The sequence below is a fragment of the Sylvia atricapilla genome, chromosome 6 (assembly GCF_009819655.1).
Source record: "Sylvia atricapilla isolate bSylAtr1 chromosome 6, bSylAtr1.pri, whole genome shotgun sequence".
NCBI lineage: Eukaryota > Metazoa > Chordata > Aves > Passeriformes > Sylviidae > Sylvia > Sylvia atricapilla.
The window spans coordinates 28,404,155-28,431,857 of record NC_089145.1 but is presented as its reverse complement, the minus strand read 5'-3'; the positions used below and the strand labels follow the sequence as shown (position 1 = coordinate 28,431,857).

Here is a 27,703-nt window from a genome sequence, read left to right as displayed (position 1 = left end):
AGGAGCGGCGGCCGCCGGAGGATGGGAGCGAGCGGCGGAGCCGCGGAGCGGCGCGGGGGCAAGGCCGGGAGCGCGGCGGCGGGCGCCGCGGCATCGCCCGCGTAGGGCGGCGCGGGAGCCGGGCGGCGCCGCGGCCATGGAGAGGGCGAGCCCGGCGGCGGGCAAGCTGAACGCCGGCGGCCGCGGGGCGGGCGATGGGCACGGCCCCGCCGGCGGTGCCCAGCCGCGGGCGGCGGCGGCGGGCAGCGCCGAGCCGGGCGAGCTGATCGGACGGGCGCTGGATTTCAAGAGCGAAGGGGCGCAGTGCTACAAGGACAAGAAATTCCGGGAGGCCATCGGCAAGTACCACCGCGCCTTGCTGGAGCTGAAGGCGCTGCTGCTGCTGCTGAGCCAGGAGCCGGCCGGGCAGCGCCCTCCCGCCGCCGCCGCCGCGGCGGGGCTGAGCGAGGAGCAGCGGCAGGCGGTGGAGGCCATCGAGGTCGACTGCTACAACAGCCTGGCAGGTCAGCGGGGCCGCGGGCGAGGGGCGGCGGGTCCCCACCTGCGCCGCGCACACCTCCCTCCCCCTCCGCAGAGCAGCGCTGCCGCCCCGCTCCGCTCGCCGCATCCCCTTCCCTTGCGCTGGCTTCCATTTTCGCGTTCGCGCTCCCGCTGGGCACGGCCGTGCTGCCCCGGGCAGCTCTGGGGAGGGGACGCGCGGCCGCTCCTGGCGCTCGGGCTCGCCTGCGACCCCCCAGCGCTTCCCCCGGGCGGCTCCATCCGCCCCCGATGAAGCCGTGCCCTTCTCCCCCGGGAGACAGGTGGCAGGGCGGCGGTGCCTGCGTGGGGCGCTCCGGCTGCCAGAAATCGTGGCTCGCGAAATGGCCAAAATTGCCTGCTGTGCTGTACCCTCAGCCCGAGATGTCCTTCAGTCCCTTCGCCACAGCTCCGACTCTGGAGCCTATAATTAATGGTATTACAGAGAGACGGACTCCTACCACATTTGATGTAAGGAAGGGGAAGGGTTTGGGCGCGACTGCAATGCCTCCAAATAGTTCGATCAGATATAAAAAGAATTTTTTGGCTTCTTAGCTCTTAAAGTTGAAAGCCAATACAGTCCTGGCTTTTTGCTGGCTTCCAGTCGTCATTGTGGTCAGCAGACATTTGATCATGCCTCCCTTTGCTCCCTGCCATCTGTTCAGAAGTGCTGCAGGAAGGTGGAGAGGAGTGGTGGGGGGTTTAACTACTTTGTAGAGAGATTCTGAAGTCCTTACAGAAACAGAACTCCTGTTGACTTCAAGGAGCTTTATCCAAACAAGTGCAGGATCAGATGTTACTTTTGGTCCCCAGCAGCACGTTTCTTTCCTTTCCAAGCCTGAAAGCATCTCTACAACAAAAACTTGTGCCTAGGTACATATGGGGAAGAGAGCATTAAAAACTTGGACAAATACACAAAATGACAGTATTAAAAACGCTCTGCTGTTTTCCAGAAGGATGAAGGGTCACTCATCACCCTTTATATCCTTGGGGGTAAAAAATGGCGCAAATGAGGACATTAGCTTTTGGTTTTCTAGACAGAGTTGGTTAGCTTTGTTTCCTGTTCTCTAGTGCTAGAAAAGATGCAGTGTGAAGTGAACGGTTTGAAACACCAAGCCAGCATCCTCTCGTCATAATGCATGCCAGTCTCTTACGTTCAGCATGCCTTTTGGGATGTAATGGGGAGCACAATTTAGCTCCTTTTCATCATGTTTCCAAATACTCTTCCTTCGAAAGCCTATTGAAATCTTGTAGGTGGAGAGGCAAGTGAGATTTCAGAGCAATACCATAATTGCACAGATGTAATTATGTCTCTACAAATTTCTGTTCACAGGTTTATTAAAATCCATTGTATTTGGCAAGGGTCATTAAGATTGGCAGGGTTACACAAGAAGCCCATAATACTCTGAAAAATAGACCTTGGTGAGTTTCTGGGCTTGAAAAAGTGCTCACAGCCACTATCTTTGCTAGATACAAATGAGACATGGTAGATGGAAGGTAAATGAAGAGGGAGAAATGGAATTTGCTTCTGAGGCACTTTCTGCCAGTACGCAATTCCACTTGCAAGAAATGTCTTGATTCCTGCTGATGGAGTTGTCCTGTGTCATTGTCATTGTCCAGCTCTTTTTTTTACAATTTCTTGTTTGTGCAAGGAATTTTTGTCACTGTTGGTTGTATTTGATCTTGTCAGCAGTAGCAATTGGTGTGAGAAACATTCTCCGTCTTTATCCTAGATATGAACAGATTTTTTCCTAAATTTAACCAGTATGAACACAGGAGGAGGTGAGTATAATTAACCCTGGACTTACAAGCAGTGCTTTTCCTGGGATAACCTCACAGCAGGTCAAGCTGTCATTTTGCACAGGCGGTTGTCACATGTTTTCAGTAGATGGCATGCACAGAGCAGAGAACAGCATTTGTCTTAGAAATGCATAGTTTTGTGTGTGTCTGCTGGGCTATCTGAAGCAATTTTAAAGAAATGCCCTGCATGCTGAAGAGGGGAGTGTGCAGTTAAACTGGAATTGCAGTGTTTTTACTCCTAGCCCAGTCACAGAGCTCCCATTCTAGCAGGAGGATCAGTGAATTCATGTTGAAAGAGAAAGGAAGGGAGGAGAGAGTGTTTCCCCAGAAATGTAACAATAATTAGTATATATTTCTAATAGCAGCTTCAAGACATGCAGCAGTGGGACTTCATTTTCTAAGTGTGATGCAGCAGGAGACACCAGTTTCTTTACACAGTGGGCTCTAGCAGCGGCAGAGCACGTACTGTTACAGCTGAAGTCAGTGTTACTTGACATGGGGAGCAGAGGAGATGCGGGGAGTTTTGCTTCTGAGAACTGCTGGCTGCCTAGAGGTGTTTCTAAAATAAATAAATCTGTATAGTGCAGAAAGCGTAACAGCAGTACATGTTAACTCTGGAGAAGGCAGCTTTTCACTTAGCTCTGAAGTATAGCCGGTAGCGTTACCAGCTGTCATCTGAGTGTCCTTATTATCAAGTTCTTTTAGCACCTCCGCTTAGTCTCTAAGCCTGGCATTTGAGAAGCCCACCTTGCCTTCTCACTGTCGTTTTTCATGTGGGCACCACACATCCACCTGTCAGAGATGCTTTGCAACACAGCTACAGATGCACACACACATTGACTTGTTTGGATGCAGCATGAGAGTCAGAAGAGAGCATCAAGTACAGGTAAATATGCACATAGGTGAGAAATACACCCAGAGGGGATTTTGTGTGATTTCATGGATAAATGCTAGGGTTGTTAATTTGTTGGTTTTTTTTTAATCTGACCAATTGCATGAGTAGGCACATGTGGGCAAATACTAAATGGTTGTCAGTGCCTGACACTGCCGGCCAAAGGTAAATTCAGTCAGAGATGTGCTCACAGATTCTTGTTTAGGTCCACTTGTTTTGTAGAGAACCTCCAACAGGCAATTCTACTGTAAGACGGCATGGCCAGCTCTCATATTTATTGAAAGCCCCCCAATACTTGCTGTATTTTCCAAGGTCTGCTGTGGTAGAGCCATGTGGCACACCCACAGCCTAAACTATTTAGCCCATTTGAAAGGATCCCAGATCTGCTGGGTTTTAAGTTCTTGTAATTTTTTTTTTTTTAAATTACTATTTTAAATCAGCCAAGGATTTTCAGAACTTGCCATTGGCAGAGCTGCTCATGTTTCTTTCACTAAGCTGCTAGCTGGGCTTCATTTTAAGCTCCAAGAGTTTCACCTGAAAGGGACTGCCCTTCACATCTGCGCTGCTGCGTTCTTGCGTGGGCCTGCCAATACCCCATCATTTTACCACAAGTTGTTGTGATGAATGTCACCAGAGGCAAGAGCAGCAGCATGGCCGAGGCTCCCAGAAATTGCTAGGGTAGGCAAAGACAAAAGCCTACCAGCAGCATAGAGCCTTGCGGAATGAATGCAGGGTTGTAAGGCAAACAGTCCTTTCTTTATGACTCACTGACGGTCTCTGACCTTGAGGAAGTCACTTGACCTCTTTTTGCTTCTCTCAGCCCTGTTGAGAAATAAAGAACAAGGACCATGATCCCATCCTGATGGTGCATTTAACTGAGTTTTCTGCAAGTTAGTGGTTTATGTTCTTTTGAAAAACAGATGGATGTACAAAGAATGCTTGTGGAAAAGTAAACTGGCCAAATACACCTCAGGTCTTAACCTCCCTTCCACTCGTACAGCGTATTTCATCGAGAAGAAGCTCAAATGCTTTATGTACTGCATGCAGATGGGGGTAATTTACCAACTACAAATGCAACCATTAAATGCAAAGATTATTTTATTCTACCATTACTGCCTAGAAATTTACAGGATTAAAAGTACTATGGCTGCTCTGCAGAGAGGAACAGTCCTAGTCATTCCAAACCAGCAAAATGCTAAGGGTAAGCACAGTTTTAAGCTTCTCTGGTGAGTTAGTGTTGCTGTGTGATAAGCAAACCTTTGTTGATTTTCCTAAGCATGCAGAAATTCTAGAGCTAATTCTGGCAGGAGAAATGGAACCAGAGAGAGAGATCTGGGGATGACGAGTGGCACCAGGGGATCTGCTTGCTAATCCTCCCTCTTTGTATTAACCAGCGGTATTATCTTCACCAAATCTTTCCTTAACTTCAGTTTATCCATCTGCATTTTTGACTTCCTGGGACTACTGTAAAGCATGTTTACATTGCCATTCAGGTACCTGTAGTTTACTATAGGAGTCTTGGCAGAAGGCCACAAATGCCTGGACAGATGATTAAAAATTTAGCTCACCTAGATATATCTCAGTTTAGAAAATGATATATGGCTTCCTATGCTGATAGAAATTTGTACTGGTACCACTCTAATGACTATGTGAAGGTCATAGTGACAGTCTCACAGAATATGACACTTCCAGCAGCATAGGAACCTTCTAGCATCCTCACGCTGGGGTGTAGGTACTACTTCCAATTACCGCCAGTTGCATGGTCTTCTGTGAGTAGTTCAGTGAGAAATCCAAACAAAAATACTTAAAATACGTAATCCAAGTAAAAATGTAATGAAACATGAGAAAAGCTGGTAAAACTTTCCACTGACCACCCACAAGGAGACGTCAAAAAGAGTCTCTGCTAAAAGCCCATCCCAGTATATAGCCGTTAGCAAGTACAGACTCTACCAGGACACATGGTACTGTGGGTGTTAAAGCAGTGTTGGATTGTTGCTTGATGTGATTTTTTTAACGTGCTGCATCAACAAAAACACCCTCTATAAGGATGCCATACAGTGGGAAAGAGGGGCAGCAGTAAACAGAGCAGCAGGATGTGGTCTGCATTTTCACTGCTTGGCAGGGGATGTTTCCTGACACTCTTGTTTTAGATACATCTGACCAGCCCAGAGTGCTTTGAAACTCCTTGTTTTACAGGACTGATGCAATTACTGCTCCAGGGAGGTGCAAGTGCAGAAGAGAATAAATGCTAATGACTGTGTGTGGATTTTTTAGTGATAGGCCCAAACTCTGACATGTATTTAAGAAAGATGTAGAATTTCAAGCCATTGTCATGAATTGCTCTTTAGAAATACTCAGTATTTACCTATTCCTTTTTATTTAGGATAACAAAAATCTCCCTTGTTCATGAAGTTGCTTGTGCATTGAAAGGGTGGGATGGAAATACATCCAGATACCAGGGGGCTGAGAGGGAGGGAAGAGAAAGGATAGCAAGCTGCCACTAACCTTGGTTTAAGTAATACATGTCTGAGAGCACCTCTAGCTGAGGCAGGAGATGTGTTTTTCTGCATGTGTGTCACTATTCATCCCAAGCCTTTTCAAAACTTGAGGCTCTGTGGGTTGCAGATTTTTTTGCAGCCACTTCTATCACAAGTTTAATTCCCTTTGCATGAGGAGAAGCCTATCCCAGCTGACCTTGTCAGCATTCGCCTGAAACAAAGAACTGAGAAGGTGTAGATCCCCTGGCCAGACTGTCCAGAGGAGCTGCAGTCTTGGTGACCTGAGATCCCTCAAAGTTTAGATAGAGTTTACCATGGGACATGAAGCAGGAGATACCAAAAATCACAAAGCTTCTCCAATGACAGTGGTTGTTTACCTAGAGTACTGCTTGTTTTCCACTGTGAGAACGCTGCTGTTTTCTCAGAGTTCTGTAGTAGCACATCCTTCCAGCTTTACTCCATCCTCTTCTGAAATGTTGTCCTAGAGTTTCCTTCGGCAAGAGTTATGCAATGAGTCACAGCCTCTTACACCTCCACAGGTTCCCATCAGTGCTGTGCTGAAGATGGTTCAGCTGGTTCAGTAAAACCAAGTGTTAAAACTGGGTCCCAGTCAATTGGTAAATATACCCATGAGCTCCATAGTTACCACCTTTTCTGGGAGCTGGGCCACTTCTGAATAGTTCAGCAGGTGGAGCATCCTTCTCTTCTTGCTGTTCACTTGGGCTCAAGCCCAGAAATGTCTAAGCCAGCTCCAGACCTCTTTCTCCAGCCTTTCTCTTAAAACTCCTTATCAGTACAGCAACACATCCAAAGATCCTTGTCACTGTCCTCTAGCATTTCAATGGATGTTCCAAAAGTGGAGGATCAGCAGGAGTTCTCATATTAGGATTTGAGGATGGTAAAAGAGCTGCTGTGAGGAAAGGAACAGTAAAAAGTAAAAGTAAACTGTGTAAATAAAAGGGGAGGTCTAAATGTTGCCAGCTTCTTGACATTGTGTAGTCTCAGAAAGTAACATACAAAGGACTGTGAAATGGAGGAAACATGAAGAAAGGGAGAAAATGCTTAATAAACTTTTGAGGAAAAACTACTGGCTATTTATTTGCTTCTTTGTTCTCCTGCATCATGGATGAGAAACTGATAGGGAAGGAAGACAACGGTTTATTAATTCTGGTTTCAGCTTACTCAGATGACCATACCAATGCCTAATATTGAGGGTTAAAAATGCTTTGAAAAAGAGCCAGAATTAATTACTGTTAACTAGAAAGGTGTTACTAATGGCTTCTCAGGAATCTTTCTCCTTTTGTTCATTTCTGCACTGCATCTTGGATGGGAAACAGTAGGCTCAGGACATTGATGGATGAATGCAGGTAAATCTTAAAGTGGCATGGAGCACTACTATTCTGTTCTGTTTAACAAAGATTGTAGAGTCAGTGCAGTTTGTGGAAGCTTTGCTGGAATTGCTGAACATAACTCCAGCTGGGGCACACTTGCTTGAGTGAAGCTGAAAGGTGGGAGTAGTGGTTTTATACACTTGCCTAGGCAGTTGAAAATGGCAACCATTGAATGTGGATCTGGAGCAGAAAAATCCATCTCAGGATAGCTGTTTGGAGTTTAGGACACTGCTAGAAACAGTACTAAGACAGTTCATGGAAATGGTTTAGGCACAGTCATGTTTTATCTCTGATAACCTAGTGATAGCTGGGAGCAGTGGTCTTTAGTTGTCATAGATTGACTTGCCAGAACTCATCTATTACTATGCATAGGCAATAACTTGATGTCATGATCAAAATCTGCTCCATTTTCCCCACTTTCCAAAATACTTGACATGCCTTTGCTCTGAAGCTCATAGGCTGGATAGCACCATCTGCTTCTCCTTGTTTTTGTCCAGTGTACCCAGTTCTCCCATCATATGTCTCAGTACAGAAGTCAGGGCTCCTTGCACAGTCCGTGCCTCTACCCTTTGAATTCCTTTACTCTCTGTCCCAGTTGAAACACAGCTATTCAGACTTTTTGACAGACTCTCACACAAAGCTTTGTTCCTTCCCAGACACCCCCCATCTCTGTTCTGCCAGTGAGGTCCTCTCATCCCCTCGGTGGGCAATGTGACATTTACAGGAAGCCAGTCAGTTGGTGCTGGTTACCTGTTTTTGTGTGACATCTCTACAACAGACTCTGTGTGCAAGCATGAGACTATATTCCCTATCTTTACATGCTGTATCACTCACCTTGATAAAATTACCAATTCTTCCGATCAGGGCCATGAATTCTAACGCATACTTGTCCTGTGTGGCCATGACCACAACTCTGCCCATCACAGTAGCACATACTTAACCTGAAAGCCTTAGGCAGTGTAAGTCACCGTCACTGAACAGTTCTCAATAGCCTCCCAACAGAAGTCTGGGGGGTAAAAAGCAATTCCATGCTGTTTGCACCTTCAGTAGTTGTGGATGTTTTACAGAAAAACCATAATTGCCTGACAAGTCCTGTGCCTCAGGGTCCTGACTGTGGTGACATCTCAGTCCTTTTCATTCACATGTACCATCAACAAGGTAGGAACTGCAACCCTGTACATGTTCCTGGGTGCAGAGAACAGCCATCCTTATATTGGTGCATAAGCTTTTCAGGACCCAGGACACGGATTGTTGCTTGCAAGGCTACAGCATTTTTCCTTCTCCAGCACATCTGTGTTTGACAGGTCAAATCTCTGCCCTACTAAAGCAACTACTTCTATAGCCATTGCTCAGTATTCCCTTTCTTTCTTTAGTGGGAACACTGCCCACTGCAGTTACTTGCTGCCAGTTTAGGGGGCTGTCATGTAGATTGTTCTGCATCAATGGCAACAGCAACTCCTTTCATATCAGAGTGGCAGACAGCAAAATTCTGATAATCTAGCTGTCGATCCAGTTGCCTGGGAGCTGCTGGAAAGAAACAGCTGGGTCAGCCAGCAAAGAGCCACCAAACTAGTGTTCCTCAAATTTTGATTCCAAAGCTCCTTTGATGCCCTGATTACAACTGTCAGTTTCCACGCCCCCGGCAGTGTTCTGGCCAGGCCACATCAGTGACATCTGACAAAAAGCTCATTTCCTGCCTGATGAAACTCAGATGAGTGTAAGTCACCTTATTCTTGCTATAAGTCACCTTATTCGGTAAAGCAAAAGGGTTCAGGGCCCTCTTGGTAGAACCCAATCAGGCAATGGTGAAAATTTGCCCATCTGATGTGTCTATAAGGTTTAGCCTAACACCTAAAGACTGCTTTCAGATCAGCTCAGTTGGATGCTGCTTATCTTCATCCTTTTCCAGCTTGAAAGACTCCACTCCAAAGCTGTTTACTGCTACCTGAAGCAGAAGGAGAGGAGAATACAAAACAAGCGGTGGGGTTTGTTGCCGCACACATTCCTTGGTGTATGGGAGAGGAAATTTACTCCTGGAAGTAAATTAAAAGCAGAGGACGTGTCTGGGACTTGAAAATTTACGTCAGACCTTTAGTGCTTCCTTTGTCTATTCCTGGACCAATGTGACTAACAAACATCTACCCCTGGTGTGCTGTGTTATCCCTGCAGTCACCGTGAAATCCAGAAATGTACTGTGACATGAAAAGCATCTTTATGATATAATGGACAATCTAAGAATCTTTCAACCATCTGTAGGGAAGAAGCTGTGAGAATTCACATTCCTCTGCTCCACTGAGGAGCAGTGAGAGAGTGCTTCCAGAGAGGAGGAGGGCAGAAAGATTTTATTTCATCCGCACTTTCAGAGAATAAATCCAAGCAAGCAGGAGCTGCCCAGGGAGATCATCACTCCACCTAGTTGATCATGAAAAAGCAGAGCTGCAAGATCAGCTGAAAGACTGAGAGAAGGAGTGTCTTGAGTGGGTTTTCCAGAGTGGGTGCTCTGGAAAACCATCCTAAGCCAGCCCTAGCTGTTGTTCTGCAAAGGCACCTTTTTTTTTGTCTAATGATTCAGAAAGGATCAAATCAGAATCTCTGTACCATGCCTGAAGCAATCTCTCTCATCAAACAATGTGGTGGAAAGTTAAGTCTCAACTCCTTTAGTCACCATATATTTTTAATACTAACATAAGTCAAATCCTAGCTTACTGTCCTCTTAAATGCTTTGCAACGATTAATTGCTTAAGACACAGTAGTGTGTCCATGTTGCAAGGAAACCAGAGCAGTGTAATATCCTCACCTATACCAGAAGTACAAAGCAAATAGATTGATTTTCCTTTTTACATTCCCTAACTACTTGTGATGGAGCTCAAACTGAGGCAGCTGAGGAGTTTTGCTCATGGGGTGGGGTGGTAAATTAAATTAATAGATTAATACAAAATAATTTTTAAGCCCCAGGTCTGATTAATTTGGAGCACAGTGCCAGAAGGTATCATGGAGTTAAAGAACGTAATAAGGTTAGAAAAGAAAGCTTAGACATATAGCTAATCAGAATATTCACTGCCCTATTAAATAGGATAAAAATTGAAAAGCAAATATTACATTTTCATGCTTGAGAACCACTGACTGGTTTGAATTTTTGAATAAACTTCTCTAAGATTTTCATTTCCCTCTCTACAGCCATGTCACATAAGTGACTCAGTCATTCTTTGATCATCTGGTGTATTCACACCCTTTTTCCTCTTAGTTTTTTTTTTTTTTTTTTTTTGTTGTTGTTGTTTGGTTTTTGGGGTTTTGTTTGTTTGTTTGTTTTTGAGGTTTTTGTTTTGTTTTGTTTTTTGGTTTTTTTCAGCTCATGAGCTCACAAATTCAAGTACAAATTCTTAGTGGTCCCATAGAGTATGGTCTTAAATTTTGTATCACCAAATTCTATTCTGAATAAATTTACTTCTGTGTACCAGGTTATGTAGTTCTTTATATATCACATTGTCATCCTTATCCCTTTTGACAGTATCTTTGAACTTGACAGTCAGTAGGTCACTCTGACTTTTGCATAGGGCTATTAATAAAGCACTAAACAAGCTCCATTCTGAAATTATTCCTGAGATACTCTACTAGTGATCCCTTTTCAGATCCTTGTCATCAGAACACATTTCATCACATAATTGTTACACTGTACTTTCCCCTTCCTCAGCTTAATCAAAAAGGCACAGTCAAGACAGAGAATTGTCTTGATTCAGTGCAATGATTTCGATGTTCCTGGTGCCTGAACACAGCCCCTGTTGGGGTGGAAGTTACCCCAATCAGAAATTCACTCCTACCTCATTCTTCCACTGCCAGCAATTCATCACGCAGATGAGGTTTATGAAGGTTTTGGGAGTTAGCTGAGATTTTTACCTGAAGCACTTTGCCACAGCTTATATTAAAGAGCAGACATTGTATTAAAGGACTGGCTTATGCTTCTGCATAGTTCAAACCCTGACTTTTTCAAGCAAATAATATTCTGAATCATCCCTCTGGTCTTTAGTTTATTCATTTTTAGCCTGATTTCCAAAGGAAATGAGTCATTAGTACATATGTTTTCTGCTGTTTGCCTGTCAGGTCCCCTCTCAGTAACTTTCAAACCTGTTGGCCAGCTCAATTTGATAGGAAGACAGATGTGTCAATGATATCAATTAATATGGTATAAATGGAGGATAGGGAAGAAGCAGGAACACTTGAGGTCCAACTGCATGACAGGGTGATGCTTAAACTGCCCCTTCGTGGTCTGTGAAAGCTCAGGCGGGTGGCAGCCTGGTACAGGCAGGGTTAGTTTGCTGTTGCTGACCAATCACTCTTCTCAGTAAGTTTGTTTAATGCATTTTTAAGGAAAATAAGGTTGAGAACTTTGTTTTACACCTCTGTTCAGTTAGCTAAAAGACAGATGACTTAGGCATCCTCTGCCTCTTTGATTCTGTCGGTTGTTCTCTGCATCCCTCCCACAAAGGCCATAAAAGTTTCTCGCTGTTTCAAAACATCATTAAATTGGAAAGGCTTTGGGCTACAACGGACCTGGATAAAACTCATATGAATGAGTAATTATTTAATGAAGGAAATACTCCTCCTCATTTGACATCTCCATCTTGCCAGATGAATCTTTTCAGCTAGAGAGAGTGCAAAGAAAATCCAAAAGCATTTCAGTCCCTATCAATTTTACATGGTAAACCTGCTCTCCACCCCTCAGCAGACTCTGCAAGGGTCAGCTCTTTCATGTGTCCTGGGAGGTGAACCATGAGTTGCCACAGGGCACAGCACACAGATATTACCCAGCCACGTCATTGTGTCTTGTTTGTGGTCATCAACATCATAAAGTGCTAGCTTTCATCCCAAACTGAACATGCTGCAGTAAGCCAGGCTTGAGGCCATCATGGCATACACAAGTGTTGTGACTTCACTGGAGAGCCTTCATGCTGTTCCAGCTGCATTTCACAGCACTGCTGTCAGTTGTTTGAACTACTGTGAGCAAAGGGTGCATTTCTCATCAGCAGAGATAGCAGCTTGAAATCCCCCATATCCTCCAAAGTGCTTCCCTATTTACAGAAGTCCCCCTTTGTCTTATACGGGTTTTGAAAAAATACCATAATTTCATTAAGACCATAACTTCAGTATTTAGTATATTCCAGTAAGAATTTAAAATATTTGATAGCACCTGTTGGAGTTGACTGCTGCTGAACACCAGATATTTACTAAATGGTTGTCTGGTGTTGCTGATCTCTGTTAAAATTCGGTGTACTTTTCCCTTGTGAAAACCAGTCAAGATTCCCTCACTGAGTGTCAGTAGCAATAGGGGGCCAGAGGAGGAAAGGGTACCACAGGGGGAAGGTGCCACAGTGAGGAAGTAGAGCAACACAAGGTGAGCAAAAGCAAACAGCAACAAAGAGGCAGTGGAATAAATAGAAACTGGAACAGATGAACAGATTTGAAGGCCAAGCGTGTCTAGTTGACTGGACTAGACTGGATTAGATCAGCACTGATTCTAAAAGATAAAGACAGGTCATTACCAGATAGTCATAGAGGAGGAAACCTCCAGGCTGTTTAACCTAGCAGATCAACAATAACAGCCTTGGCAAAAACAAGCAGAAGGAACTTCCACCTCTTCCAATGTAGCTACAGTAAGAGCTAGTATTTATAGAATCAAAATGTCGTAGTAGTTAAAACCTGACTGAATCTCTTGTTCTATCAATGCTTTGATAGGATTTTGCTCCTACCTCTTATGGCTGAGAAAAACGAAGGCATGCAGATTAGAAGATGCAACATGAAGATCATCTCCATGGGAAGCTCTTTATTTTGGTAGAATAAAGATTTGCTGGTACACAGCTGGAGGCAGATTTTGGCTTCAGAAAATTCTTGTTTGCTTGAAATCTGGATTTTAACTAATGCTTTAATACTACCACAGCCAGGGGTTTTCAGTAAGCCCGTGGCTTTGATTTGAAGGACTAATAACTACAGGAAGTGGTAGGCCAAAATACTTTTACAAAACAGAAGCTATGGGGATCAGATGAAAAGTTGGCTGAAATTCCTTGTTTCTCAAAGCCTTGGCCCTTTGAAGGAAAACTGCAGTATTACATCACTGAATTTGTGACAAAAAGGAGGGGAAAATCACCAAAAACTTACCTTGAAGTAACTTAAGAATCATCTTACAGAAATAATGAACACTTAAATAAGCTCTTCAAACCTACAGAAGCCTGAGACAGCAGAATATAAACACATAGCAAAGGCTAGCAGTCATACCAGCTGTTCTTAAATGGTTACCTGTTCCATGTCTGGCCAGGATATTCCTCTGACATCCTCCAGCGGGACCTTCTGATAGGAATTAGAACTAAATGGTAGCTGTCAAGGGCAACACAGGTTTGCTCCTGTGTGTTCAGAACAATCAGGACTTAAGAGCTGTCATGAGTCTTCTATCCATACCCATGGGTGGTACAAGTGTACAGGTAAGACATATCCCAAGTTACATTTGCTTAAGCTGTTCTCAAGTATTTGCAAAGCTATGAACCTTCACGATTTTCCCAAGCAGTCTCTTTCAAAGGTTTGCTCTTTTCACTACCATAGAGTTTTTCCTAGCTGAAATGTAAGCCCTCTTCTTACTTTCTGAGTACAAGGGGAACGGATGGTTTCCCAGTTATACCCTTCTTTGCATTTGAGTTGCTTTTTTTCTTTTTTATGTAGATGAATAGGGTTAGCCTCTCTTCCTTATCTGTCCTGGTAAGGCTCTGTCCTCTCTGGACCACTTCTTATTGTCAGGGTCCTCCTGTGGATTTTCAGCAGAATTGCTTTCCAGCTATCTGTACCCCTACTTAACTTACACATTCAGGTTTTTTCTGCGTATCTGTAGGACCTTTAACTTGCCCCTGTCGAATTACATCCTGTTTTTATCAGAACACCACCACCAGTTTGTGAGGATCCTTTGGAATTCTGCCTCTACCTTCCAACAGATACCAGGTCCTCACATCTGCAAATTGCCAAGACAGTCTGCAGTCTGTCATTTCGGTCTGTATTGACAATACCAAATACCATGGGGCCTAGGACAGATCAGTGCAAACTCAACTCAGCTCTACTCTACTCTACTCTACTCTACTCTACTCTACTCTAATGTTGCCTTCTGTTTTGTTAGCAGAATTAAGCCTACTCATTTAGACCATGCTCCTTCAACTTGCTTAAGAAAATGTTACAAAAATCTGTCACTTGACTAGCGTAAAAACCAAGATATCTACTGGTTTTCCTTTATCTTCAAGATTGATCACCCTATCACAGACTGAAGTTAAACTGATCTGTTCTGACAGCTCATATTAGTCCTAGGGTGGGCTGCCAGCCACAAAAAGCCTGACACACAGGCTCAGCAGCTCCTCTGAGAACTACTAAATACCTTTTAATGTGTACAGTGGAGGAAGCATCAGCGTACTTTACTGCCTCTCTCTCTCTCCTAGAACAGCTAATTGGAATGATGAAGTCAGGATCTTTCTTCTGGAAGGGGTATGAAGGATTCAGGAGCAACAGAGGACTGAAAGAGACCATGCTATGTGTTGGAAGGAAAGCATAGCCAGGATGGCAGGAGGGGGAGGAACAGTTGGTATCTGTTCACAAATTGAGTCAAGCTGAGAAGGGGAAGGCTGTTTGGAAGAGGTGGCTCACTTTGGGCTCTACAGACATTTGTGGATCCACACTTCATTTAGCATTAATCCCTCCCTATGGAGAGAGGCAACCTGTCATACAGTTTGGATTTTAATTTTCCACCCGTTTCCCTGCAAGCAGAAACATACGGGCATGTTTAGGCCTTTTTGGTACCTGGAGAGGAATAAATGAGAGCCACTGGCTGGAAAGTTGTACTGTCATTGTGATATTCCCTTTTCATCCCATTAAGTTTGTCTGGGAACTAGGAGTCAGCTGATCAGATTATTGCCAGACATTATCAAGCTGTCTATAATTAGCTTTTTATTGGTGAGAAGCCAGAAAATCCTCTTTGTTTGCAAGCTTGGACTACAGAGAAAGAAGAGAAATATTTAATGGAAGAGATTGTTTGGAAACTGTAGATCCTAATTAGTGTCTCAGTCTAGTAGGGAAACTGCATACAGCATTCCTCTGGAAAAAAAATAGATAGTTTAAGCATCCTCTTTTGAGGAATGCTGGTTTGCATTCTTGAAAGGCACAGCACACATGGGGCTCTGTGGAGATATGGATGCTTTTCTCAGTTCCTCTACTGTAGGCTTCTTACACTCACACATTATGTGGCTCTTTTCAGTGCCAATCTATTGAAAATTTAACACAAGTTAAAACATAGGTTAAAACTTAGGGCTGTGCCTTCTACATGTAGCCTGTGCAGTTTATAAACTCATGATCAATAAATCCAGAGAAATTTGGATAAGCATTCCAGTTCTTTTTATGCTGTATATTAAAATTATAGTATTTAAGTCCAAAGTGACTTTAAATCTAAAATAACCCTTTACATTTTCAGCATAATCTTGTGAGTCACGTGTTACCTGATTTATTTTAGAAGTTAATTATATTCAAGTTACTAACACATGACTGACATTTTTAGTCTCATATAGTAATGGTATCCCTTTTAATTCTTCCAGTGGACATTGTAAACTCATGTGCTTTTTGTCAACACCATTTACACAGTCTGCAGCAAACAGAGATTAATGATACATGCATTAGTGGCATGGTTAGAAGGTTGCTGTCTAATCCAAGACAAATATTTTTTCTTTTCACAGCCCCCGTCTCCTGCCCCCGCTGCCTCCTGTTTGATTTGGGTTTTGTTATTGTTATATTCCAATAATTTCTCTTCCCAAATGTCTAAACCAGAACTTATCACTACCATGTTTTCTCTTTTCTGAGGGAGAGCATCACCATGGAGGATACCAAGCCTTCTGGAATATAGGACTCTCTTAGTCTGCCCTGTTATTTTGAGTCTCAAAGAGATGTGAGAACAAAGCCTGTTCAATGATATATGAAGGTCTTAATCAAATGTCTGAATAAAACCCTGAAGGAGTTATATTAAAGTATCAATCATGTTTCCTAAAGTAGAACCCCAGAGCAAGAATAGGAACAATCTTCCTGCAATTAAATACATTTTAAGTGAACTGCTGGCTGCTATACTTACAGTGAGATCATATCTGAAAGCAAAGTATTTTGCAGAGTTTAATTGTGGTTATTTCTGGGAATGACACTGTCAATTTGTGAAATACAGGTTGACTTTTTAGTGGTTGGAGTACCTAGCACTTGATAAACAGGAACAATTCACGGATGTTGGTAAACTCCTGTGGTGGAGTCAAGAATAAATGCAGTAAAGAGGGAAGATCCACTTCAGGTTTAAGCAGTAATTAGTTTAGCTACTTCTCTGCATTGCAACTAAACAAATCAATACAGGCTGTTTTTTCCTTCTAAGGGTTAAAAATAAAGGTTGTTTGGATTCAGACCTTTATGCACAGGTATATAAGAGTGGTTGAACCACATGACTTGCCATTAACTCTTGTACAGGACACCTATTCCAGTCTCCAGGGAATGCTTGGAAGGGCAACCTTTCAGCAGTGCCGGTTAGTGTCCCTTGGTGATATCCCAGCATAGAAAAAGGTGATTCAGAACTGGGATGTGGTTAAGTGATCTGCTAGAGATGTTGCTGCCATACGTAGCCAGGGAAGCTAGTTTTTTCTGCCTGGATTTCACTGCTGTAATTTCACCTTGCTCCTCTTGGTCTCCAGGCTGGCTGCACTGTGTACTACGTCCTTAGCACATTGTCCCAAACTCTTAACTTCACATCTCTACCCAGTCTTTACTTCCCCAATAGACCTCAGCTCTCACTCATACACTGCTTTCATCAGAAACCCCTTTCTGTGCCTCTGCCTCCCCATCTTTCTGTCATAGCTGAAGCAACACCTCTTATCTTGGTTTCCACTTTTTCTTTATTCCTGTGACCAGTGAGCCAAGAAGAGGATTTTTGTGATCTCAAAATTTTCAGATCACAACATTTTTCTAGATCGGATGGTGCCCAGGGTGGACTGCATATTGAAAGGATTTGGGTACCAGATTCTAAAGCATATCTCTACAGAGTACTATATGCAGTACCATACTGGTTTTATTTTCAGAAGGTTATCAGTTGGCCAGCTCAGGATTACCTTGGATAACAGAAGGCACTTGCTTGACACAAAGGATATCTGCCAGATTTCCATTTGCAAAGCCAAACGATGAGGGCATGAGATGCATCCAAAGAGGCAGTCACCAGAGATCTTTAACAAGGGAAAAATAAACTATGTTTCCCTAGCCTGTTTTTCAGAAATACCTGAACAGTCTTGTCCGACATTTTTCAAAAGCAGACATCAAAGGCAGATATCACACATGGAATATTTTAGCTCAAAAACTTATCTACTGGTAGCAGATCCATGCTGCACCTCTCAAATGGAGCTGACTGGCATAGATTTGAATCCACAAATTAAAATGTACAAATCTAGGCTTAACGTTACTCTTGTGAAGAAAAACAGCCAAATTTCCTATTTCCTTGCTTAAACATCAGCAGTCAGTTGAGCAGCATGATGGACAGGACCCCTCCTCTGGAGCTAATAGTACTAACCCTCTCCCTGTTCCCAAGGCACATTACACCCAGTAGTTTCAAGATGGCTATTATTTGATTTGATTTTACAGCAGATGGGGATTCTTCATCACTATGTGACATACATAGGCTTAAAAGTTAAGTATTACTTATTGCTTAAGCTGACACAAAGAATCAGCTGCCATATTGAGAACAATTACCAAATGTGGTGGATAACCATCGCATGTTGCTGTAAGCAGGGCAAGCAACATTTCTGAGTGGGGGAGATGTAATCACTAGGTGCTGCATTACAATGACAACGAGACCTGCATGGAATGGGTGACTATAGTTTTCCTCTGCAAGTAAAGGGCACCCTTCTAATCAGCAGAGTTACTAGAGCTGGTGCTGTGCAGAATCAAGCCCATTCAGTTTCTAGAAAGCAGGAGGAGGATCTGGATAAACCTTTAGATTTGGTCTCTCTGAGTGAGCTCTCTTCCTCAGAGAAATTCACCGGGGGCCTATTATGAACTTAGATGGAGTATGATAAGGTGTTTGATGTGGTAAAGAAACACTCCCAGCCAGAGTTCCACATCTGTTTAGGAAAACAACATGTTTTCAAAACAATTCTCCCCTGACTGAATCAGGTAAGAAGTACAAAGATTCCATGTCTCCTCCATTTCTGAAAGCTGAATTACTACCAGCCTCAATTTTTTTGTTGGATCACAGTAGATTAAGATCATTTCAGGCCACTAAGAACTGGAAGCACGCATGTCTAAATATTTATAAGGGAGATACTCCCTTCAGGTTGATTTCCAGCAGCCACTTCCAACACTGGCTCTCCAAGTGGCCAACTCTTCCAGCAGAACTGCTTCCTGCACATCCATCTGCTCAGTTTGTTCAGATAAACACACATCTCTCCTGCTGGCCATGTGGTGCTGACTTCTCCCCACCACGTGCACAGTTAGCAGGGATGCCCTGCAGAAGCTTTACTGTGAGTATGAGTCACAGAGAGAACCCAGCTGGATATCCGGAAACCCATTTGGGTTTATGAATTAGCAGGATGTGGGAGAGTTTTTCTTTTCTTTTCCGCCAATACATGAAGCAAGTCCAGTTTTTTCAACTCCATGGAATTAGTGAGTTAATACACATTAATAGATTGCCTGTCATTTTTCAGAGAGTAATTTCTGTGACTCTCACTGGAAATACCAAGTAGGAAATTAACAGAGAGACTGAAATTCCCCCCTAGTTGTTCTGAAAGTCAGTTCCACAGAACGTGAAAAGCTGGCTCAGATTGGCAGTGTGCAGAAAGCTATTGCCACTGCTGTACATGCTACTGGTCAGCAGATAAACAAAGCAATTCTGTTTCCAGGGCAGTGAAGCCAGCAGTAATTTACACAGCCATCTTTTCAATAGGGTTAAAAAATAAGGAAAAACAAGGTGCAGTCATTTCAAGCTCCATTAGAAACAGAGTGAGAAAAATCAATGTGTGACAAATAGCAAGGGGCAAACTCTGGATAAGGAAATGCCACGAAGGTTTTAGAAATATATGTGTTTTCAAACTGGCAATCAAATAACAAATGGTCAGAATCTTTCAAGATACCTATGCACATAATAGCAGGAGCTGTTAGAACATTGACATTCTATTATTAAAGCAAATGGGACAAAGCTCTTGTTAGTAAAGGCTCTGTCACTTAAACAACATACCAGCAGTGGGACTAGTTCTGCAGTCCTTGTTAAAAACGTCTCTAGCATCAGTGCTTGGATGGTTAAAGCCTGTTTGTGATTGTTCCCAGTAAGCTGTTTAAGCTTTGAAGGCATACTTGGGTTAGAAGTGTATTCTGTCCACATTAAGTGATCATGGATTTGGACTAATTTAGGTTGGAAGCAATCTCTGGAGGTCATCTAGCCAGCCCCCTTCTCATGAAGTAAAGTGTGATACAGAAAGGGTTGTGGGGCTCACTCTGGCGGTGTGGGGAAAGGGGAAGAAGAACTGTGTCATATTTCTGATCCAGCACCATATCCTCTCAGCTGCAATTACCGTGCACGAAGTGAAGTCTGGCTGTTCATTGGTGACACCTGACCTAGGATGACTTGGATTTCCAGGAGCCCTGAGTCTCCTCCTTGCCAGAGACACACTGAGTAACACCACCTGCCATGGGAAATTTCTCTCCATGCCCTGGCACTTCATACTGCCAGCCTCTGAACTGATCCTTGCAGTGGCATTCTGCCTTCCTTCCCAAATTGTGTTCTAAAAGTTGCCTTGGATTGCAGCACTAGATGGGCCTGTGTTGCAGCACAACTTTATTTCCCAGGAACTGTGACTGCACTGTGTCCTATCCTTGTCAGTGTTCCCCAAGCCATTCCTAATGCTCAGGTCACCTGTATGAAGTTCAGCCCACTGGAGTAAGCAGTACAGAAAGCCCTAAGCACAGCTGTAAAGCATGGCTATGGGATCTTCCCCTTTCCTCTTTATTTCACTCCTAGTTGTGGGAAGTTCACTATGGGCATTTTCTTCAGCTCCTAGACATTTATGCAACAATTGTTCTTCAGTACACAAAACCCTCAACATGTTTATTTACTGTTTGCCTTTTCCTTCAGGAAGTCAGCAGACCTCACCTCTGGGAGTGAGCTTGTGTTGCAGTGCTTAGCAGGAAGCAGGCAGCATAGCCCAGTTGTTCCCTGTAGCACAACTCCAGGTGTCTCTGGTTTGCTGACAGCACATTTCAGCAAGGCAGAGCCCCTTGTCGTTTCCTATAGCAAGACTCTATGCAGGATCTCATGGATAAAAGGCAATTACATATTATTTTTAAACCTAAGAGCCTTGAATTAAGCCAAATACAAAAATCTGATCCAATTTATCCCCCTTTTTCCTTGTCGGATAACTGTTAGTCTGCCTTTTTGCACTTTTCACAGCTCCATCCCTCAGTCCGGGAAGCAATTTCACAACAAATCGAACATGGCCACTGCCACAAGACTGTGTGGCATTGCAGAGCTGTGAAGGGGTGTTTATGTTCTCCCTCTCCCCCCCAGTGTTTCATGTGCCTGTGTGTCTCCCGGGAGTAAACACAATCCCTTTGCTTTGCAATGGCAAAAACAGAACCATTGGTATTTAAATTACGAACAATTGGGTTTGGCAAACAATCCATATGGCTGCACCCTTTCTGAATCACGGGCCTGAGTCATTTCCCTCACCTAAGCTGCTCTCTTCTCCCGTGCAGATTGCAAGAGCAGGGGGAAATCCAGCACTAATGTTTTCCTGTCTGTCTGTCTGCCATCTTCTCTCCATGCCCTGCAGCCTGCCTGCTCCAGGCTGAGCTGGTGAATTACGAGCGGGTCAAGGAGTACTGCCTCAAAGTGCTGCAGAAGGAAGGCGAGAACTTCAAGGCGCTCTATCGATCGGGAGTGGCATTTTACCACCTGGGTGACTTCAACAAGGCCCTCTACTACCTGAAAGAGGCAAGATCCCGCCAGCCGACAGGTATGAGGAAGGGAGCAGGGATGTGGCTTTGCACTGAGGGCTTTTGTATTTCTTTCCATTAAATGTCATCTGTCCCTGACTTGATTGCATTGATTTCCACAGGGATGAGCATGACTCACTGTATGTCCTCGCCTGGACTCCCCTTCAAGCACTCGTGGGTAGTGCAGCAAGGTTGCAGTGCTCAAAGATTAACTGCTGCCAAGGCTGCAGCATGGCCTGGAAGATGACAGTATTTCTGGAATGCTGTCGGTGTGGAGGGGATCCTGCCTCTCTTTTCCTCACTAGCTTATTTTTGCAGAAGAAAGCAGGCTGCGGAAAGAGTGTACCCCAACCATTACATTTTCTGACCCTTGGTGAAAAAGCTTCTTCCCCTTAGCAATGCCAGGAGACTATTTGTCATCCTCAGTAGCCTTCTGCCATCTCAGTAAGGGGTTAGTATTTTGCTTTGATCAAGGAGACAGACATTTACCCACAAAGCATTCATCAGGATGCTTCAACTTCTGCCTTGAAATCAGCCAATTCCTTGTTAAGTGTCTGTCATCCATCTGTCAAAACTATACAGTTCATTTGGGGACAGCAATGAAATTACATATCCAAACAGCTGAGCCTTGCCAGAGCAGCCATCCTCATGCTAATCTGCCCAGCCTCAGAAGGTGGGTGAAAGGCCAGAGATGAGGGTGAGGTAGAGAAGATGCTTTTATTTTTTCAGAATTCATAGGGAGATAAAACAACACTGTGGTTTTAAACAGAAAGGAATTTTGTAGAACTTGAAATTAAAAAATTTCAAGAAAGTGAAATGGAAGCAATGTGCAAAGAAAATCCTACAGAGCAGCTCTTCATAAGAATCTGAGAGGAAAGAGTGAGAACTCTTTCCTGAGTAAATTGGGCAAGCCTGGGTCCTGGTGGAGGGAGCATGGTGGAGCTGACATTCATTAAACTAGAGGAGGGAAGGGAGGCTGTTGGAGCTGGCTGTGCTTGACGTCCTACAGGCATTGGCCCTGCAGGGCTCCTGCAGTGGCTGTGCCCTGGAGGACCATGAGGGAGGGTGTGCTTGGGAGTGTGCTGGGATCTCCTTCCCCTTCCACCTCCCCTAAGGGTCCGTGGTCCCATCTGCTGTTCTTGGCCATGGGCTTCGGGCAGTCTGACAGCACAGCTGTGCACCCCACACTCCCAGAACAAATGTGTTTAAAAGCTCAGTTTAGCCTATTTTAGTTTACAGTGTGCCCTTCTGCTTTCAGCCCTTGCCAGAACCAGGAAATGGAGAAGCATATGCAAGAGAAAAATAGTCAGTGGAAAATAAGTTATCCTAACCTTGAAGTTTGACTAGGCTCAGATGTGAAAAATTTCTCTTAGCTGAATGATTTAGCTTCCATTTTTTAAATATGTGTTTCTTAGCTTCCTTACCACCCCCCTCCTCGTGATACTATTTATTTGGTATTCCTCATTGCTTCTTGAAATACATACTAATTTATTCAACAGCAACAACTTCAAATACCACTTGCTACAAAAACATACCAGAAAGTATCCCTGAAGGCGCTTAATGTATACAAAACCCAGTTCTGGCCTTCAGTTCTGCATCAGACTCTTTCCTGTTATTTGTAGACCATTCAAGGCTGTTGTTCCACTGTTTTATTTATGATTATGGAAAACTTGAAGGGCATTCGGGGGGAAAGAATTGAATATGTACAGTAAGAAAGGATGTGGCTGTTAAAACACAGTAATAGGAATCAGGTAGCACTATAAAAAATTATTATGTGACCTGGAATAAGTCACTGTCTCCACTTTCAATGTCTCCATCTGCAAAGTGTGATTGTTTTCCTTTATCTGAGGTTTCACCAGGCTCACTGGTTATTATTGCAGTCATGTTCCTGTGTGCTTTTTTTTTTCTAATAAGGAATGTTTTTGGCACAAATCACTGGCAGTTATTCTCTTTGGTGGGAGAGATTTTGAATAGGAAAGAAGAATTAGTTAGCAAAGGAGTTTAGTGTTCTAAAGGGCTGTCAGCACAGCAGATCCCTTGTGGCTATTCACTATCTGCCCAGGGTGAAGGAAGGTTGGATTTGGCCTGATTTCTTGTGCCACCTCCAAACAAAAATCACAAAAGCAGATGGAAATAACACGAGATAGTTGTATAACCCTCCTTCTAAGGGAGAGAGAAGCTGCTATTAAGTCATGTAAAGCATGCATGGACCCTCCATGAGGTCTGTGTCCAGAGGTTGGTGCAGCACAGGCAGCCAAACATGCACCTTGCTGAAAGCCTTGTTCAGCCCTCTCTCACTGGGACTGCATTGTCAGGGCAGGGACTGACTGGGATTGAGACCATCAGCTGGCAATGGCCTGGTCATGTCAAACAGTGGTTCCTGCTGTCCCTGTGCTGGGAGCCCACGTTCAGACATCCCGTGGGCTGCCCTGACCAGACGGGTTTTGTGCTGTGCGGGGCAGGCTCGCGGCTGACTTCCTGCACCCCTGTGACTCAGAAGTCCTGGGAACAAAACACAGGCCATGGTGTCTGCACAGCAGATAAGCAACTGGGCCCTGAAGCTACAGGAGAAGCAGAAATGACCTTCAAAAAAGAATTAGGCTGCTCTGAAGAGAGACACAGGTACAGTCCTAAGAACCAGGAAACACATATCCATTGCAGCTCTATCAGTACTCCTTTGCATGGATCTGTCCCCTCATCTGAATTTTTCTTGTTATTTCCTCATCGGCCAAAGGGGATCACTTCTTCTCCACTGAGAGATGAGAGTCTTCTCATTAACATTTACACATAACTTTGAAATATTTCTGCAGGCAAGCTAGTATGGTGCAATACTCTTTGGTAGAAAAAACTAGACAAAGACAGGGCTCCACTGCTGTAAACAGAGTGCTGCTCTCATTATTTTTCCTTGGTAAAATAATGGCCCTCACAAAGGGAGCAAAACATGCCAAAACCAGCCTGAGAGGTCTATAAGTAGCTTGCAATGGGAGCATCTCCCATCCTCTGTCAGGCTACACATTATTTTGCCCAGGGCTTCCCAGGCATGTGAAAACCTCCTGGGTGAGTGAAGCTGTGCCATCAGCAGTCACTGCCTTACCTGAAAGCTAAAGGAGGCTGGCAGCCTTTCCCAATTATGAGCCCATCTCTGCCCCCTCAGTGAGATGCTGAGTCCCTGTAGGCCCAGGCAGGTGGGATTTCCTGACATGCCCATGCAGTTATCCCTTCTTGCCTGCACCAGGCAGGCATTCCAAGTGTGTACCTCAATGGTGGGGATGTGTACCCAGAGCACAGCCCATCAGAGCCTAGAAGAGCACAGAGCAGAGGTCACACGGAGATCCACACAGCACAGCAGGACCTTGCTCAGGCTGTGTGTCCTGCCCTGCACTGCTGGGAGTGAGTCAGCCAACTGCACCCATTTCATTTTAAGCCTAAAATTCAGGGCTACCCCCTCAACTGAATTTCTTCATTCCAGGAGGCTGCACAACTACAATAATTCTGTTTTTTAAAAGGCTAGTTTAAAATTTGGTGGGCTGGTAACAAGTGCTAATGCATAAACAACCCAGGATGCCGATGCATCTTGTTTGACAGAAGCAACAGCAGAATTCTTAGCTCATTAAAAATGTCCCAAACAGGTCAAGTAGCTTAGTCATCAAATCCCACCCTCTGGAGTGCCTAGGATGATGCAGTTAAACCTGCAGAAGACTCAGCAGGAGACCTGCCTCACCAGAGACAACTTGAGAAGTCACAACAGCATGGCCATGGCCCACAGATGCCCCGTGGCATGTTTGTGGATAGCTCTGTGTGGCAGGAAACTGATTTGTCTGGCACTGATTCAGCACTGGCAGAGAGGACAACAGAGATGTCCTCATCTTTAAAGGAAACTTTGCACCTACAACTGCTTTGGGGGGTGCAATACCCACACTCACTAGTGCTGGACATGTTCCCAGTAATTTGTTCATCACTTCGAAAGCTTCTCATTTCCCTAGCTGGTGTGGAATACAATGCAGTTTGGACGAGGAGGAGACAAGATTGCCCTCTCATTAGACTGCGTTGCACTTCTGATTGGTGTCTGAGGGTCTAATAACTTCAGTGGACCAAGCTGGCCCTGGTTGGTTGTCAGAGGAAGGCTCTGAGCAAAGAATCATTTTTTTATCAATGCAGAAGTAAAAGTGGCTATGTTTTTACTTGCTTGCTTCTGGTACTACATGGCTTTTTCCACTTCGTGGGTGCTATGTGTGTGTGAAGTTACCCTCATGACAGAAATCAGCTCGGTTTAAGAGAGGCTTGATAGGACTGCAGAATCATTGGCTCTGTCTGGAAACACAAACTCATTTAGACCAAACTGTGATCCAGGGTGAACGGGTTCCCTTAAAGCTGAGGCCAGGAGATAAAGCCAAACTCACATAGTCTGGGTGACGTGTTGATGCTCTGAAATGCTGGAAGGAAGAAGGCTCAGCTTATCACCTGCACAGTGCTGGGGTATCACAGCTTTCTATGAAGATGGATCTGTGGTTCTGTGCCCCTAGTAACTTCATTAGACAGGACAGACAAGTCAGTATGCAGAATACAGCATATGACAAAATTGCAGAGAGAGTGTCATGGTGGAAGGACATCCAAGCAGAAAATTTAAGAGAAGAAGGGGTGTAAAGACAATGTGAAGGATGCTCTTCTCAATTCTATTCATCATGGAAAAATGTGAAAATAGTGGAATATTAAATAGAGTGGGAGAGTGAAAAGGAAGAGCGTAACTGTACGTAAAATGCCTTTTTTTTGCATGCAAGGGGCTTGCATACAGGTACTGCAGGAAGAGAAGCCAATGGAGGTGTGTCATTCCTCAAGTACAGGCAAGGATGACCTGGATAGTTTCAGCTGTGTGAGTTCAGCTGTGCTGACCAAAAGTAATTGGAGAGAAGGTAAAAAGTAGCTGAGGCAAGACTGTGAGCAACAGGGATGGTGAGCACAACTCAGACCATGCTCTCCAAAACCAGAGGTTCTGCGTTTGGTTCAGAGGCCGTTCCAACTGATGCTGTTCCAGCACACAGCACTGGAGCCATGCTGCTCCCTTGTGATGTACCAGGGATGAAGGTGCATTCTGTCTGTCTGCCACAGGGAGTTGTATAACCACCATACCTGTGTGTGTGTTCTTTCCCTGCAGATACCAATGTCATACGATACATCCAGCTGACAGAGATGAAGCTGAGCAGATGTTCCCAGAGAGAGAAGGAAACCTTGTGAAAATGAAGCCTCTTCAGCTGAAGTGCCCAAGGGGGAACATTTCCATCCTAGAAGCTCATTTGGTGGATTTTCCCATTTGCTCTGCCTCATCCTCATCTCCTCATCCATCCACTTTCCCTTGCTCTTCATTGAATACCAGTTTTGAAATGAAAGAGACTTGGACGCTGGATATGGCTGCTTGCCAACCATGGTAATACCCCTTCCCTGTGGCAAAAGAGCACAACAACTACAGCCAGCCTTGTTCCCAGACAGTGTCACACACCTGGAGTAGGCAATGCTGAGGGACCTGTCTGGTCCTGAACTGACTGCCTTTCACCTATTAGGAAGCAGCCCCCAGAATAACGACTTCCTGACCAGGCAAGCTGGAGACAGAGGGTTTCTGCTCTGAGTGATCACTGGAGCTTGGAAGAGCTAAGAAACCAAGAGAGCCACTGGTCATTCCACAGGGGACAGCAAATGCCTTTTTACCATCAGTTCCCTCTGCCTGCTTCTCCAGTGTGTGTTATTGGTCTCCAGTGAGAGCTGACATGCTCCCAGTCTGATGTCAGTGAAAACTGTTTCTAAACATCCTCTTGATGAAAGCACAGAGTACCCTATGAACCCCCTGCAGAGCTGTCCAGGTGCTGGAGGAGAAGGCTGTGGGCCACCACAGAGCGCTGAATGGACTGTGGAAGCATGGTGTACAGTGTGAGGGGAAAACTGTGAAATAATTCATTAAAGGCAAATAAAAATTATTCATAGGCAACAAGTCCGGGCATTGCTTTCCAAAGGAGCCTCTTTGGTTCCCTCTGTCCAGACAGACAACATTATCTAGGGAGGGGGCAGCATGGGGTGGGGAACAAGGGACGTCTCCACTCGTACCTTGGCTCTACCAATGCCTTGCTGTGTGATCCTGGGCAAGTCACTTTTAGCCTCTTGGTGCCTCGGTTTCCCTATCTGTACATTAGGGATAATAATACTTCCCTACCTCGCAGGGGTGTTGTGAGGATGTATCAGTTAATGTTTGTAAGTAACAGTACAGTGATGTACAGTGCTAAGTATTATTAGTACATTGGATTGAGGTCTTGATTCTCCCACCTTGTGTTGGTGCTTCCTGTGTCCTGTTTTTTTCTTTTGTAGGGGAATGTGGTGCTGACAACAGGGCAGGACCAACAGCTTTGGAGCCTATTTTGGCAGCCCAGAGGGCCTGTTTAGACATTCTCCAGCAGTTTGATCTTCTCTGAGAGCTCTGTCTCCTTGATTCAAAAGTCCTTTTCTGAAACTGCCAATAATGGGATCAGTAAGTGCCACAAACATATTCTCAGTGTGACTTGCCCCAGCAGTGGCCCAGTGTGTTCCCAATTGCAGGATATACGTGA

At 44.4% G+C, this 27,703-nt stretch overlaps 1 protein-coding gene across 1 annotated transcript; it reads left to right on the top strand.

Moving 5' to 3' along the window:
• TTC9 (tetratricopeptide repeat domain 9) lies at positions 1–27,421 on the top strand. Its single transcript, XM_066321327.1, has 3 exons — positions 1–503; positions 20,951–21,133; positions 26,266–27,421. The coding sequence occupies exons 1-3, from the start codon at positions 137–139 to the stop codon at positions 26,343–26,345; spliced, it is 630 nt and encodes a 209-aa protein (XP_066177424.1). The 5' UTR covers positions 1–136; the 3' UTR covers positions 26,346–27,421.
• Positions 27,422–27,703: the final 282 nt, after the last annotated feature.